General features: G+C 42.6%; 1 protein-coding gene across 1 annotated transcript in view; it reads right to left on the bottom strand.

The window, feature by feature from the left end:
* Positions 1-15,212: 15,212 nt before the first annotated feature.
* SOS1 (SOS Ras/Rac guanine nucleotide exchange factor 1) overlaps positions 15,213-17,932 on the bottom strand; it is a 102,422-nt gene continuing 99,702 nt past the window's right edge. Inside the window, exon 22 of the mRNA XM_066595851.1 lies at positions 15,213-16,447. Within this exon, the coding sequence (XP_066451948.1) occupies positions 15,953-16,447 (495 nt within the window). The 3' untranslated portion in view covers positions 15,213-15,952. The remainder of the gene's footprint in view (positions 16,448-17,932) is intronic.

Here is a 17,932-nt window from a genome sequence, read left to right as displayed (position 1 = left end):
AAAACTCTCTATAAACTTGGTATCGCAGTAATCGTGCTGATCAGCTAAGAAAGTTTTCATGTTATTTTTAATTAATGGTAAACACCATAAAAACAAAACTCAAAAACAATGATGGAATTTCTGAGAGTTTTTTTCCATCCTCCCCCTTCAAATAACAAAAATGTAACAAAGTTTAACAACACTCTATATGGAACCCAGAGCTGGGCCATTTAAAACTACAACTTGTCCCAGGAAAACAATCCCTCATACAGCTATGTCAACAAGTTAAGGATCTTGCAATGCAACAATGACAATCTCTTGATCCTTAAGGCACAAAATAGGCTGGTCACGAAGGGGTTAAGTGGGGATATGACCCGTTTTACTTCTGTCATCATCATAACTCTGTATTGAACAGTCCTATAGTTGCAGCACTTGCCTAGCTCAAGAGTTGCCATCCAGACAACCATTCTATAAAGCATGATATTATGGAGAAGTAGTGGTCGCCTCCTGCTGTACACACTGGACTACTTCTGTAATTCGTAGATTCTGCTTGACTTTTCCCAATGCACTTATATACTTTTCTGTGTTTGAAAAATTAACTTGTTTTATGGAATAACCGAAATGGTCCTGACGACCTTTATTATAAGCCAATAAAGTCTTTACATGTAATAGATGTCTTTCTGATCACTTCTGTTGTATGAAGCTGTTAACACTTATGGTAATTATGTCATTTTTGTATTGACAAACCTCCATGCAAATTCTTTGCTTAGACGAGCGTATAATGGATCCACGTTCTCTACAATAGATTATATTACTTTATTCCGTTTGCTGGGATGTTTCTATTTTGGTCTTAGATATATGACTGCTATAGAAAACCTTTGTCACTCAGCTGCGCAAAGAAGGGATCTGCATTTCCTTACCAAGTGACCTTTTTGAAGGAGCTTTTCCATTGTTTGAGACGTCATGAGCTTGAGAAGCCAGGCGTACTTTTTTCCACAGGCTTTCTGGCACTTGTGCAGTAAAAAGTAAACTTGTCCCAAACTTTTTCTATATGGCCTTGATATTAATAATCATATAGTTTACCAATTATACTAATAAAATAGATTGAAGGCACAAAGAAAAGGAAGAATTGACACTTTTTGTTCCCCAAAGTACCATTAAAGTATCCCCCACTTGCAGCTTTGCAGATGTTTGCCATTCTTAGGGCTCATTCATATGGACATTAGCGCATTTCTGCCATGTAAATACGGTATCTGTTTGCGTGGCCGAAATACACTTACACCAGCCTATTACATCTGCTCCCACATGTATTTGAGTGCACAAATACATTGTGTGTTTGTGTGCGTGGATAAATGTGTGCAAAATCACGTTGATTTTGTGCGTATGTGCGTCACGAATATGCAGGTTTTCTATGTATGTCGCATGCATTTAACCCCTTAGTGACCACTCCATAGATGTTTTACATCCTGGTTTGCTGAGCTTTAATCCCCAGGGCCTTAAAAACACGCTTGCTCTGAGGATTAAAGCCCTGCAGGCTGTAGACGTGACTTCTCCATGCTGTCGGTTACTGCAGGTAGCCGACATCCTGGAGCTGTCATGGGGGGCCATGGGAAACCTGGATACCGGCAATCGCATTCAAGTGAATACAAAGTAAAAAAAGATCGGATCCGTGAGGGGAGCCGAGAGTACTCACTCCCGCCCTCTGCGATGTCTTGCGGTGTTCTGGTCCTCCATGACCTGACGCCAGCGTCTGTGCATGTGCGCCAGACGTCATTACAGGAAATTTAACAACTTCCTGCTCCTTACTAGTATGAGTAGCCGAGAGCAGGGTGATGTCACCGGGAACCGTTGTATGCAATACAGCAATAGATAACAGCAATCATGTAAAAGAAAAAAAAAAAAACAGTGAAAAGAAAAGAAAAAAAGTTTGTTTCATCTCCCCTCATGGATCATATTTGTGAGGGAAGATGAAATTACGTACCTAAGTCCCCTGGATTTATTTGCAGACCTTACCCTGGCTTCTGAACATGCGCGGATTGCCGGGGTAATTTAAAATCTCCCCGCTTCGGTATGTTTCTGAACATTGGACAAACAGGGGTATCCATTTTGGGGTGCAAGTCTTCATTCATAAGTGTGCTGTACAAAAAATGTTTTTAAAATTACATAATTGCCAAAGAAACGAAAATCATAATTTTTTCCTTCTGCTTTGCTTAGATTCATTCGAAAAAAGGGGAGTCAGAATACGCAGTACACCCCTAGATGATTTTGTTACGGGGTCTTGTTTTCAAAATGGGATCGTTTCTGAGGGTTCTCCATCATTTTGGTTGCTCAAGGGCTCTACAAGGCTCCCCAGCTGTTATTCCATAAGAAGCCTTATCAGGGAGTGACAAAAAAAACTAAGCTTTAGTAAAGCAAAATTTGATCAGCTCAGAATTACTCTTGGGACCAATAATTGGGAAAACATCCTCATAAATAACAGTATAGGCAGCATATGGAAGAAGTTTAAAAATATCCTAATTACCTCATGTGAGCAGTTCATACCCTCTAAAAATAAAAGAACTACAAGTAGAAGGAAACCAATGTGGTTTGACAAGACTGTAAGGGGGGCAATAAACGAAAAAAGAGAGCATTTAAATTACTAAAACAAGAAGGCAGCAAAGAAGTGCCAAAAACATACAGGGAAAAAAACAATTGCCTCCCAAAGAGGAGGCAGAAAGACTGATCGCCAAAGAAAGCAAAAAACCCCACTAAACTATTCTTCAATTATATAAACTGTAAAAGGATTTGCACTGAAAGCCAGAGGCCTGCTAACAAATAATGCTGGAGAAATCATAGAAGACGATGGGGGGGGGGAGGCAAATCTATTAAATAGCTATTTCACAAATGTATCCACAAATGAAAAAGAAATGTCATATGGGGCCCAAAACGCCTTCAAGCAAAATGTCTGTTCTGAAAGCCTCCGGCTGCTCCTTTCAGTTTGGAACCCGTTGTGCATACAGATATAAGATTAGGGCCGCACTGAGTATGTTTCTGAACACAGGACAAACAGGGGTATCCATTTTGGTGTGAAAGTCTTCATTCATATGTGTGCTGTACAAAAAAACCCTGTTTTTAAAATGACACAATTGCCAAAAAAATGAAAATTGTAATTTTTTCCTTCTGCTTTGCTTACATTCATTCATTTAAAAACTGTAGGTTGAAAATATGCAGTTTGCCCCTAGATGAATTCAGTAAGGGGTCTAGTTCTCAAAATAGGGTCATTTGTGGGGGTTCTCTATTGTTTTGGCCGCTCAAGGGCTCTACATGTGTGCAATGGGGCCTAAAACACCTCCAAGCAAAATTTCTGTTCTGAAAGCCACTAGCTGCTCCTTTCGGTTTGGGCCCGTTGTGCATACGGACAGAAGATTATGGCCACACTGGGTATGTTTCTGAACACAGGACAAACAGGGGGATCCATTTTGGGGTGCAAATCCTCACTATCATGTCCACTATAGAAAGGAAAACTGTCTTTAAAATGACATATTTGCAAAAATATGAAATTGTATTTATTCTCCTATAAATTGCATTAATTCCTGAAAAGAAACTGTGGGGTCAAAATACTCCTGAAACTCCTCAGTGAATACATTAAGAGGTGTATTTTTAAAAATGGGATCATTTGTGGGGGGTATCTATCATTCTGACACCTGTCTTTGCAATCTTGACAAAGTGTTCCTCAAAATGTTGATAATTAATGTTAAATTTGTAGTCTTCTAAATGGTTCAACTAAAGTTTTTTAAATGTGCATCCAAAATAAACAGATGGAAATATGTATCTTATCAAAAAATTTGTAGAGTATGTTTGCACATATTTGAGATATTACAGTTAAAAATTAGAGATGAGCGAACGTACTCGTAATGAGTACTTACGCACCCGAGTACCGCCATTTTCGAGTACTTCAGTACTCGCGCGTAAAGATTCGGGGGGCGCCGGGGGGCGGGGAGAGGCGCGGCGGTGCGGGGGGTAGCAGCGGGGAACAGGGGGGAGCCCTCTCTCTCTCCCTCTCCCCCCCACTCCCCGCTGCAACCCCCCGCGCCGCCACGGCGCCCCCCGAATTTTTTCGCCCGAGTACGGAAGTACTCGAAAATCGCGGTATTCGGGCGAAAAAGGGGCGGGGCCGAGCACGTTCGCTCATCTCTATTAAAAATGTGAAAAAATAACACTTTTTTCAAAATGTTCCCAATTTTGGCACTTGTAATAAATATACACGAATTCTATAGGACTATTTTTACCACCTAAATGAAGTAAAAAATGTTGCGAAAAAACAATGTCAGAATCACTTGGATATGCAAAACCTTTAGGGAGTCATTCTATGTTAAAGTGACACGTCAGATTTCCAAAATTTGGCCTGGTCATTAAGGCTCAAACAGGCTTGGGGTTAAGCAAGCCCATTTCAACAGGCTCTTGCGTTGCACAAATACACACAAAATAGAACATGTCACAGATTTTTGCATGCAACCGACATGCGCACAAAGTATGCACATGTGAATAAAGCCATTAAAATCAATGGGTTCTATTTACTATGTATTAGGGCTCATTTACACGAGCATATGTGTACAATGCTGTGTTTCCCGCAGCATTGTACGCATTACAGGCCATGCGCCCTGCTGGTACAGAGCTAGCAGAGACCACTTTTGGGCTGCAATTGGCTCTGCGCATGCCCAGGAATGTGACATCACGGAGATGCGCAGTGTGATTTAAAAAAAAAACAAAATAAAAAACCTTGCGCTTTCGCAATGCCTGCGTATGGACAGCGTTTCATATGTGGCCTATTCAAAAGCTGCATTTAATATGTGGAGAAATAGAGCATGCTGTGATTTATTTCTTTCGCGTATCGAAGAATAAAAGTCCAAAGACTTTCATTGCCTCCATTCACCGCGTGTTACGCACGGGAAATACACGTGCGTAATATGTCATGACAATACGCCCGTGTGAATGAGCCTTTACGCAAATATGCCTGTGTCTAACATTCAGTTCTTTACCTCTTAAAGGGCCACTCTGCTGATTTTTTCCCCATTCATCATATAACAAGTCCCTCAGTATACATAAATCAGCTAGTATAAAGCTACTTTCACATCTGCATCAGGGGTTTTGCTCTCCTGCTCCCGCTATGGAAGGATTAAAGGGGAATCCCGTGGCCGAATGGATGCATCTTATAATGGAACCAAACAGACCCCATTGACTATAGAATTATAGAATGTTAGAGTTTGAAGGGACCTCCAGGGTCATCGGGTCCAACCCTCTGCTCAATGCAGGATTCACTAAATCATCCCAGACAGATACTGTATTTGTCCAGCCTTTGTTTGAAAACTTCCATTGAAGGAGAACTCGCCACCTCCTGTGGTAACCTGTTCCACTAATTGATCACTCTCACTGTCAGCAAGTTTTTTCTAATATCTAATCTGTGTCTCCTCCCTTTCAGTTTCATCCCATTGCTTCTAGTCTTTCCTTGTGCAAATGAAATAGGGCTGATCCCTCTGCACTGTGACAGCCCTTCAGATATTTGTAGACAGCTATTAAGTCTCCTCTCAGCCTTCTTTTTTGCAATCTAAATATTCCCAAATACTTTAACCGTTCTTCATAGGACATGATTTGCATACCGCTCACCATCTTGGTAACTCTTCTCTGAACTTGCTCCAGTTTTTCTATATCTTTTTTTAAAGTGGGGTACCCAGAACTGGACACAGTATTCCAGATGAGGTCTGACTAAGGAAGAGTAAAAGGGGATAATGACCTCACGTAATCTAGAATCTATGCTTCTCTTAATACATCCCAGAATTGTGTTTGCCTTTTTGGCTGCTGTATCACATTGTTGACTCATGTTCAGTCTATGATCTATTAGTTTTTAGAGATGAGCGAGTATACTCGCTAAAGGCAATTGCTCGAGCGAGCATTGCCTTTAGTGAGTACCTGCCCGCTCGAGACTGAAGGTTCGGGTGCCAGCGCGGGGGAGCGGTGAGTAGCAGCTGTCAGCAGGAGGGAGCGGGGGGGGGGGGGGGGAAGAGAGAGATCTCCCCTCTGTTCCTTCCCGCTCTCCCCCGCAGCTCCCTGCCCGCCGCCGGCACCCGAACCTTCAGCCTCGAGCGGGCAGGTACTCGCTAAAGGCAATGCTCGCTCGAGCAATTGCCTTTAGCGAGTATACTCGCTCATCTCTATTAGTTTACCGAAGTCTTTTTCACATGTGCTGCTGCTTAGCCCAATTCCTGCCATTCTGTATGTGCTTTTTTCATTGTTCTTGCCCAGATGTAGGACTTTGCACTTCTCCTTGTTAAATACCATTCTGTTAGTCACCGCCCACTGTTCAAGCTTTTCTAGATCTTTTTGAATACTCTCTCTCCCCTAGCGTTAGTTATCCCTCCTAGCTTTGTGTTGTTAGCAAATGTGATCAGTTTCCCATCAATTCCCTCCTCCAGATCATTTATAAAAATGTTGAACACTACTGGGCCTACGACAGAGCCTTGGGGTACCCCACTTAATACATTCTTCCACTTGGATGTGCAGCCATTTATAACCACTCTTTGAGTATGATCACTCAGCCAGTTGTGAAATCCACCTAACAGTTGCCTTGTCAATACCATATTTGGTCATTTTTTCAATAAATATGCTATAAGATACTTTGTCAAATGCTTTACTCAAGCCAAGATAAACTACATCCACCGCATTTCCTTGATCAACGCAGTTGGTGATTCTGTCAAGGAAGGAAATTAGATTAGTCTGGCATGAATTGTTTGTTACAAACCCAAGCTGGCTCTGCTTAATTACTCCATTTTTATCCAAGTACTTACATATATGCTGTTTAATAATTTGTTCAAAGATCTTTCCTGGTATAGAAGTCAGGCTCACAGGCCTGTAGTTTCCTGGATCCACCTTCTTCCCTTTTTTGAAGATAAGGACATTTGCCCTTTTCCAATCTTCTGGGACTTCTCCTATTCTCCAGGAATTTTCAAAGATTATGGCGAGTGGTTCAGCAATTACCTCCACTGTTTCCCTAAGGCAGGGTTCCCACAGGACGGAAATCCCACGTAAATCTCGTGCCTTGGCCGTGCCAAAAAGCCGTGAGAGTTCCACGGGAGAGCTGCGGCTTCAAAACCCTCGGCATTTAGCAGAGGATTTTGGAGCAGTTCATTAGCCGGTATTCCATTGCAGCTTTCTCTCCCCATAGAGAGGAGAGAGGCCGCAACGAAAAAACAAAAACAAAACATGCTGTTGCTGCCAATTCCATGCCGCATAGCTGGTTCCGCGGGGCTTTGCTGCCCTGTGTGGACCAGAATTTTGCAAAATCTCGTCCACATGGCTGGCTAATCCCGGGATTAGGAGCCGTGGCCAGATTTGCCAAACAGAATTTCCGCGGCAAATCCGTCCCGTGTGAACCCAGCCTTAGTACCCTAGGATTTAATTCATCTGGACCTTGCGACTTGAATTCATTTAAGTTAGCTAAGTGTTGTCTCACTATCTCTCTGCTTATAGATAGCCTGCATTCTTTTATTCCCTGAATCAGTTGATGTTCCCTCTACTTTCTGAGAGAAAACAGATGCAAAATAGGAATTTAAAAGTTCGGCCTTCTCAATATCATTCTTAACCAAAGATTGGAGCTGCAGGAAGTTAATTTGCATATTCCCTGTGCATTCGGGGAAAAGTGAAGTATTACCGTAAGCGGGAAGATTGTCGGGATTAGTCAGGTCTAGCTGCTCGGAGAACATCACCAGACCACGGGCCTAACGGCGCGCAAAGTTGTACACTTAGTAATATCTTCACTATCAGTAGTATCTTCACTATAATTCTTGACTTTTAGAAGTTTCGAAGTGGACATCCTTTGACAACATGAAAAAGGAGAGGAGCCATATGGTGAGTTGCAACGTATGCTATAAGTTTACAGACCTACCAGAGGAAAAGCCAAACTTCACCTGCCAGAAATGCAAGCTTGTGTCTCTACTAGCTACATTGACGCTCATTAAGGAAAGTGAGGATTTCCTTAACAGAGCAGAAGAAAGTATTTAAAATGTTGAAGGAAAAGAAATGTCCAGTGTACCTACAGAAGCAGAGGAATGGAAGGATGTGACCCAAAGAAGCAGGAGGATCAGGAGTCAACGAGCACCCATACTGCTCGGGAACTGGTACCACGTTCTCACGCGGGGGTCCTGGTACTGGTTCCTGAGCAGGAGAAAGAGGTACAGCAAGAAATGTCTCTACCCACAAGGAACATAGCAGAGAAGAAAGAGGTACAGGAAGAAATAACTCTACCTACAAAGAACTGTGTAGTAAGCACACAGAGTCCTCTTGAATGGAGAAAAAGACGTGCTATTGTGAAGAAGAAAAGGAGAGTAGTGGTTGTGAGGGATTCCCTATTAAGAGAAACAGAGGCCGCTGTCTGCAGACCTGACACCTCACGGCAGGTGTGCTGTCTTCCAGGTGCACAAATCAAAGAGGCTGTCAAGACTCTTCAGTCCTACAGAACACCACCCATTCCTACTAATACATGTAGGAACAAATGACACTACAAAAAAAGGACCTTGCAACTATCTGCAGAGACTTTGAAGACCTTGGAAAGAAGGTGAAAGAACTAGGCGCACAGGTAGTCTTCTCATCTATCTTCGCAGTGGATGGCCATGGAATAAGAAGATGGAGCAGGATTGTAGACGTGAACAACTGGCTACGTCGTTGGTGCCGTCAATAGAGATTTGGATTTCTAGACCATGGAGTGAATTACCTATATGATGGACTGCTTGCTTGAGACGGGTTGCAACTTACAAAAACAGGTAAGCATATATTCGTTGGGCGCCTTGCTTCACTCATTAGGAGAGCTTTAAACTAGAACAATATGGGAAGGGAAGTGAAAGGCCAGGAAAAAATATACAGCAAATTAATACATGTCAGCATCCTGGGCTTGTCTTTTTCCTGTTGCAGATGATCGCCACAAGAAAATCACAGCACTATCGCATCGCTGGTCCGTGCGATAGCACTGCATCTTCTCGCGGTAACACCACGGTTTCGTAGCACCACATGCAAGGATTTTCGGGGGCAGGGGGGCTTGAAATATAAGCCTTACCCTGTAAAGAAGCCCTAACTGCAAAAAAAAAAAAAAAAATGTATACTTCACCTAGAAGCGCTGTCCATTTGAAAAATCCCCTCCTCCTGGAAGCGCTGGCTGTGATTAGCTGACACTTAGCCAATCAGAGCCAGCGCTCGATGAATGGCTGTGATCAGTTTTTTCAATCCTTGGCCAGGAGAGATGAAGGAGAATAGTGCTGGGGACCCAGGGAGAAGATGCGACCAGGCTAATAGCGCTTCTAAAGTGCATACTTTTTAAAAAAATTTTCCTGCAGCTAGGGCTTAGATTAGGGCTCTTTGACAGTAGGATTCCTACTGTCAAAGTTGCATCGCACTGCACGAAAATCGCGTTTTTGCGTGATGCGATGCAACAGAGAGGAAGGCTCAGAGAAGGAAACATGGGCTACAAAATCTCACGAGTCGCATGCATATCGCAGGGCCCGCGGGGTTTTTGTGTCGGGCTGTTGCATGCTACAAAACATTGCATGTGCGATTTAACCCATAGGAAAGCATGGGCTTCACATACATGCAATTTGTAGCATCGTAGCAACATGACAAAATTGTGCAACTGTCGCCCATGTGAACGAAGCCTAAAGCTGAATTTCAGTTTCTTGCGTGCAGTTATACTTTAAAGGCAGAATTTCATGTTAAACACAGCAGGTTTACTTTAAAGGGGTTGTACCAGGATCACAAGTTATCCTCTAGCCACAGGATAGGGGATAACTTACAGATCAGTGGGGCTCTTACTGCTAAGACCCCCACAGCTCCCAAGAATGGGGCTCCCGTGTCCCCCCCATCCTTCCCATTGTGGGATTACTTCATATCCCGCAGTGAGGAGGAGACTGAATGGAGCACTGGTCACGCAAGCGCACCAACAGTCTATTTACTTTCAATAGGTCTGCCAAGTACCTGAGCAGTGCACCCATTTGGCCATTTCCATCACTCCCATTTAAATAAATTGAGCGCTGACTGCACATGCTCGGAACCTTGGCAGTCCCGGTTATTGTAATAAAGGTACTTTAAATCCATCTTGATCATACACGTGTAAAACCCTATTACAAGAGAGGGCTCAAATACAACTATGTGAGCAGTGTATTGCCTTTTGTGATTATTAGGGCTTTATACCAACCAAATCTTATGTGGTAAATTGGTACCCATAGCAACACAATTAATGATCAGATACCCACTTTCTGGAAACGTATTCATTAATTTCAAAATAAAAACCTTCAACCTTGATCTTATAATTACTGAATACTATTGGTGACATAGTGCTAAGGAATTGGGCTAAGCAGCACACGTGAAAAGACTTGCGTATACTAAATCACAGACTGAACATGAGTCCACAGTGCAATGCTGCAGAAAAAAAGGCAAACACAATTCTGGGATGTATTAAGAGAAGCATAGAGTCTAGATCACGTGAGGTCATTATCCCCTTCTACTCTTCCTTAGTCAGACCTCATCTGGAATACTGTGTCCAGTTTCTGGGCACCCCAACTAAAAAAAAACAAGCAAAAAAAAACCAAATGGACAAACTGTAAGAAGTTCAGAGAAGAGCTATCAGGATATTGAGTGGTCTGCAAACCATGTACTAGGAGGAACGGTTCAAGGATTTGGGAATGTTTAGCTTGCAAAAAAGAAGGCTGAGAGGAGACTTAATAGCGGTCTACAAATATCTGAAGGGCTGTCACAGTGCAGAGGGATCAGCCCTATTCTTATTTACACAAGGAAAGACTAGAAGCAATGGGATGAAACTGAAAGGGAGGAGACACAAATTAGATATTAGACAGTGAGGGTGATCAATGAGTGGAGCAGGTTACCACAGGAGGTGGTGAGTTCTTCAATGAAAAGTCTTCCAACAAAGGCTGGACAAATATCTGTCTGCGATGATTTAGTGATCCTGCACTGAGCAGGCAGTTGGACCCAATGACCCTGGAGGTCCCTTCCAACTCTAACTATACTATGATATAACTCTTAAGTACCAACATATGAAAATGTGTTTGCCTCATAGAATAAACTTCTTCCAAGTCTGCTTTCATATGTGCAATGTCTAAGTATTAAAGGGGTTGTCTCGCGAAATCAAGTGGGGTTATACACTTCTGTATGGCCATATTAATGCACTTTGTAATATACATCGTGCATTAAATATGAACCATACAGAAGTTATTCAATTACCTGCTCCGTTGCTAGCGTCCCCGTCGCCATGGTTCCGTCTAATTTCGGTGTCTTCTTGCTTTTTTAGATGCGCTTGAGCAGATGGGTCTTCTCCCTTCGGCTCTGCTCGGCAGCATCGGCATTTTGGCTCCGCCCCCTTGTACGCGTCATCGCGTAGCTCCGCCCCCGTCATTTGCCGATTCCAGCCAATCAGGAGGCTGGAAATGGCACACGTCATGGGGCGGAGCTACGCGATGATGTGTACAAGGGGGCGGAGCCAAAACGCAGATGCTGCCGAGCAGAGCCGAAGGGAGAAGACCCATCTGCGCAAGCGCGTCTAAAAAAGCAAGAAGACACTGAAATTAGACGGAACCATGGCAACGGGGACGCTAGCAACGGAGCAGGTAAGTGAATAACTTCTGTATGGCTCATATTTAATGCACGATGTATATTACAAAGTGCATTAATATGGCCATACAGAAGTGTATAACCCCACTTGATTTCGCGAGACAACCACTTTAACTTTATGGCAATGCTCCGGCGAACAAATAGAAAAGTCTGGTATCGCCTATATTGAGCGTGCACAGTAAAAGAATATTGCATGTAAATTTTCATTCTCACGACAGTATGCATGCTCCAGCGAACAAGGAGAAACTCCTTCCAAGTCTGATAATGGATGGATTGAGCATGCACTTGAATACGGATTGGGCACGTGCCCTTTGCATAAAGGGAGCCTTCCCTCTAAGATGTTCATGTGAGTGTCTGCAGTTGCTGGCACGTTATTCCACTCATCAAGATCTTAGGGACTTTACCATTTGATAAAGATCTTGTGAATATACAACCCGCTTTGGGACTGGTTATCTCCACTTTTGGGTAACTCCTCTTCCCTACATAAACCACTGCTGGTGGCCAGCTCATGAGCCTATAGCCCCTGACCCCAGAGGTCGCCATTGTGTGGCGAAACATGTCCGGGGAAGGGGCTTTGCTAGTTTTACTGCTGGGACTGCTGAGGAGCATTATATATATATTCTATGTGACTCCTATAATGCAGATTTGAGTCACATCGCTACATTCCTGGTCTAAGATACAAGCTCTATATTAACTATGGCTCTGTACAGATTCTGGGTTATTATCCATGATATATGGGATTGATAGGCTAACTCCCAGCACCCCTGGGTTCTTAAAACCAGTGCTATGCTTATAGTCATTTTATTTATTATGGGGATAATAGCGTTGGGGGCAGTTGTTGCTTTATAAATAAGTTTGATGGAGCATACACCTAATGTGAGCAATGTATTGGTACAGATTACACATGACTGTGTAGGACTTCCATTGAGCTTTACGAGCCCTTTTTCATAAGAATCCAACAGCAAAATGATAACATGCTCTATCAATCTCTGAATATATTGAGGTATTCTTCCCTACTTCTTCGTACAGAGTCCAATGGAGTCTCTATGACTCAACACCGGCATGCATGAGCACCAAACAAGAATCACTGACTACAAAGTACCCCAGGGCAACCAAAGTGCTGGATTATCCAAAATGCCACACTACTGGAATAAGAAAACAAAACACATTACACAAAAATAGCTGATTAACCAGTTAATTTTAGGATAATCCAGTAGGTAGCTACTTCTGGAATTAACTCTACTGACTGGGTCTTTCGTTATCCAACATGACCATTTAAAGAAAAACAAACTTTTACTGAGTGGATATTTCCTAAGATCTGTAATAAGTTACCATCGATGATTTTAAATCACAGGAAATATACTTTACGCCCACAAATGTAAAGCGTATTGTGTGTTTGTCATGTGCGTTATGCTGAAATGTGTTCCCCGAGATCTGACCTCTGTTTGTGTTTGCTGACATACACCCTGTGCCCTAAAGCATGCCATGCATACAAGATAGCCAAATGAGCTATCGCCTGACAGCTAACAGATGGCTTTCCCAACTCATCCATGAACATGCACACTTGGCTTGGCCAACAGTGCATATCAACTGAGAGGGGGCGATAAGCTCCAGCCACCTTTGTTCCCATGGGAGATGAGCTATGTCCAAGGATTGGACATGCTAAAATCAGCACGTTTGAACATGTTTTTCTCAACAGCAGACGTTGAGGAACAGATGGGTTTTTCTCATATGCATCATAGTGCTGTCCGACATTAACTCTGTAGTAGCCCAGGACGTATATCTTGTGTGGATCGAGATCAGGAGTGGAACCTGCTCCATACACGACTAGCAGAAGGGGCACCCAGCTCCAACGTCTGCAATCAGTGTTCATGCCAATCTGTTAACACTTTAAATGCTGCTGTCAATTCTAACAGCAGCATTTAAATACCCTGATTGGTGTTCGGGGATCCTGTACAACTTCCCCCATGTCTGGGTGTCATGGCAGCCAGAGGCCTTCTGAAGGTCCACAGGGCTGCCATGTATTTCTGCCCATTAAGATGGGCTTTTGGCCTGTCTTAATACAATGCAGTCAGAGATACCCTATACTGCAGTATATGGTATAAGCTATCAAAGTAAAAAAAAAAAATTGAATTATTGGAAAAAATAAAACGGATATTAAAAGTTCAAACCCCCTCCCAGTTTCCCATATTTATAAACAACAACAAGAAGAATTAAAAAAAAAAAAACCACAAAAAAAACCCCAACACACATTTATTATCGCCTTGTCCATGAAAGAAGTCCAGTCTATCAAAACAATGCATTATTTAACCCTCACGGTGAAGATCAGCAGAAAACAAAAAATACACTGGCAGAATTGTGCTTTTTTGGCCACCCCGTCTTTAAGAAAAAAAAAGTTAATAAAAAGCGATCAAAAAGTTGTATGCACTTCAAAATGGTACCAGTACAAACAACATGAAGAATAAAAAAGGTAGGACAGTCAGAACATGGCGACAGAGTTTTTTTATTTTTTTTTTGTTAAAATTTTTAAAAGTAGTACAGAAAAAAAAAATTGATATCGTCGTGATTGTGCTGACCCACAGAATAAAGTTCTTTTTCCATGTACACACTGCAGCAAAAATAACATAAAAGTCCCCCAAAAGTTGGTGAAATTGTATTTTTAAGCCACTGAAAAATAAAACTCATCCCACAAAAAACAAGCCCTAAAACAGCCACGTTTTGAAAGTGGGGCGGAGAAAACAAAAACTTTAAAAAAAAGGTGGCCATCCCATGTGTACAACGGTTTAGAAAGAGGTTAACGTATTTCCCATTAATGTATACTGCAATACAGACTTGTCCTGCCGGCGGGATCAGCATTCAGGGACCACATGATGATGTAGCATTACTAACTTAGAGCAACTGAGAGGGTTTAAGCTGGATTCACACGATTGTATTTTCCTGCATATTGGTGCGCGCAATTTGCAGTGAACAGAACCCCTTGATTTCAATGGGTTTATTCACATACGTGTATTTTGTATGCGCGATTCCGTTTTGCAAAAAAATATGCAGCATGTTCTATTTTCCTGCCCAGGAAAAAAAGAACAAATGAAATTAATTAGTTAGTATGGAATCGTGGCTGCAGTTTTTTTTGCGTGCACAAATGCGCAGGATTTGAGTGCACAAGAGGTACAGTATAAAAAAAGTGCAGTCGTGCATGCAAATATGCAACACCTGAAGCCCAAACTGCAGTGTTAATGTGCGTTCACATACACATACACTCATGTGGTGTGAATCCAGCCGTGTAGTGTTACACAATGATGTACTCATTTGCATTCATGGAGAAACCTTTGTACTATTTGAACGTATTCCAAGTGGATTAGAATGGCTTCAGCCTATCTCCCTGTCCAACAAAGTCATACGCGGATCTGTATCATAAAACACATCAGAATGACGGCTGTCCGTGAGCATGAACCCATTCGAGTGACTTCCCCGATCCAGGATGTACATGAATAGGAACAGCCTGACAGCACCGAGGTAACGACCCAAAAAAATGAAGACTGAGAATAATCCACCGGAGCAGAACTTAGGAGCACATACACCACAGACAGATGTCACACATAGCTTTGCTACTGCTTTAATGATAAGACTGTTTCCCCTGTTTGAAGGCAATAATTACACATTCTTTCCAGCTAAAATGTCCTTTTTTTTATAACTGGCTCCATAATTGACTTTTTTTTTTAATAAAAAAAATTAAAAGAAAAATAAAAAAACAAAAAGTACCTCTTTGGTGAGGCAGGTACCAAGAGAACGCATGGAACATTTTGTAAACTGAATGGGCAATACAGCGCTATACTTTACTTTTATAAAGTTGGGTACCACAGATAGTCATCACAAAGCTCCTTGTGATTTATAAAAGAAGTTTAAAGCAGAGGCACGAAGCAAAGGAGAATTTATGTGGGACAGAAACATCCCCATATATATATATATATATATATATATATATATATATATATATACACACACATATATATATACATATATATATATATATAAAAAGTGCATAATATTCTAGTTTGTATCTCATTGACATTATGTGGCCACAACGCTCATGGTTTCCCGCCTGTACTACGTGTCATCACTCTTAGCGGTTCGCAAAAGACTTACTCCTGCCTGACCAACAGTCCATTTTTGTAATGGTGCAATATGCATCCGAGAGGAATAGCAGTGAGACAGGATGTCCCTTTTGTGGTTTAATTCATCGACAGTCATGGCATTCTCAGCTGTTACAGTTTAGTCCTTTTATCACTGATTCATTTGAAGAGTTTTTAGTGTTTACAATACACTATCTGTATTACAGAGAATTGGCATTTTCCAACAACGGGGGCCCGTCTCTGTGAATAGATGGGTGCGGAGGCTCCCTTTTATAAGTTTTTGGTGGGAGCTTTGGGATAGGTTGAGAAGTGCTTTGTCTAGGTGGAACAGGAGGCCCAGTCATCGGAGGCAGTTCTAGATCTTGCACTATTAATGGGGGGGAAGGCAGATGTCTTCTTGGTCCAAGGGGGGATGGAGTCTGTGGTGGAGGTGGGGTGAATGGCGACGGGCTATAAGGAAAGAAAGTGGTAGCGTGTTCACTTTTCCGTCCTAGTGGAGGAGGCTGAAGATGTAGAGGAGAGCTGGAGAAGACGTCTGGGGTACGCACTGGTTCTCGAGGCGGTAGAAGTGGAGGGCTCTCTGGACCTTCGGAAACTGAAGAGCGCTCCGACATTGGATACCGTGGAGAGTATACTTTTGATGTAGGCTGCCGAGGTGGGATTGCAGGAGGGCTGTCTACGTGTTTAGACATGATCTGAAAAGAAAAGGAATGCATCATATCAAGTATTCATGGTCAAAAGATAATAGGCGAAGTGCACCTTATAAGTAGGAAAATAATAATGGAATCTGACAGCAATATTCCCAGTGTACTCATCATGCTATTTAATCATATAACTTAGAAACTTTAGAATGAAGCTCCATTATCTGCAGCACCATAATGGTGAGTTCAGGTGCATACTCAAGGCAGGCTTACACTCCTTATCAAAACCAATCCCTTCCCTAGAAGCAGTTGTCAGAATTGAATAACATTGATATAAGTAAGTTATTACACTATCAGAGCATAGGTTCCGTATGGTATCCTGTGGCATAGCAGTCCATAAATGCTTCTTGGAAGCCCTGCCATGAGACACAACACGTCACAACGCTGCAGGATGTCCTAAATACATCACTGAGCTGTCATTGTACCTCGTACCACTACTCGGAGTGGCCGACTGCGATATGTGATGCCCCCAGACCATCACAATAGCAGTGGGGGCAGTGTGCCGCTCCACAGCAAAGACAAGATTGGATATCTCAACTCTTGGTCTGCAGACAAGAACATGGTCGTCATCAGCGCCCAAACGAAACCTGGATTTGTCATTGAAGACAACCCGGTTCAACTCCGTAGCCGTTCAGTTTCGTCATTCAGGAGACCACTGCAAACTGAGGTAACGCTTAGTGTTAAAGGCAGTACGCATAATGGGTGCTGTAAAACCAAATGTACTTCAGCCTAGAAATGGTTCCGATAGACAGAGATCTGTAACGATAGCGCCACTCATCTCTGGATGGTGAAAAATGAAGCAATTGGAGCTGCTTGTCCTTGTTGGATGATCAGACGATCTTCTCTACTGGTGGTCTGTCGGGCGTCCTGAGCCCGGTTACGTTGTGTGCCCACACATATCCACTGGTCCCAACACCCCCTAACAGTCTTGTCAGAAAGGCCCAGGTGATAAATAATTTGTCAAAAAGACTATCCAGCTTCTCAGATCCCAATACTGCGCTCCTCTCAGACTCTGGTAATGGGGCGAGATCTCTTCTCTGTGTCGTAGAGGCGTCTAGTGGTCAACAAGCTCCACACAAGAGGAAGAAGCGGTCACTACACACAAGCGCTCTAAGAGCCTTTTTTAGGCCAAGGGTGGGAACCAGTTTTAAGGCAGCAGGTGACAAGACCGTTCATCTAATGACACCACAACTCTAATCATTTGTATATCTGCTGAGATGTAACTGAATGTGGAGTTTTGCAGAAAAACAACAACTTCTTCTGGGGACAGGATATTATTTTTTTTTGACAAAGTGTATTTTTGCATTTATTTGAAGCTCCTCTTGTGGCAGCTGCAAGTCTGCCCTCTATGTTATGTGTGTGTAGATACATAAAAAAGATGAGGGCCAACAGAAGGAACTCTTTCTAATGTGTTCATAGCTTTAATAGAAGGCCTGGTGTGTACCTTCAGCGAGATGCCCAGGTAACAGCATTGACCAT

The sequence above is a fragment of the Eleutherodactylus coqui genome, chromosome 3, assembly GCF_035609145.1.
Source record: "Eleutherodactylus coqui strain aEleCoq1 chromosome 3, aEleCoq1.hap1, whole genome shotgun sequence".
In the NCBI taxonomy this organism is placed as follows: domain Eukaryota; kingdom Metazoa; phylum Chordata; class Amphibia; order Anura; family Eleutherodactylidae; genus Eleutherodactylus; species Eleutherodactylus coqui.
This window is presented reverse-complemented; position numbering and strand designations above follow the sequence as displayed.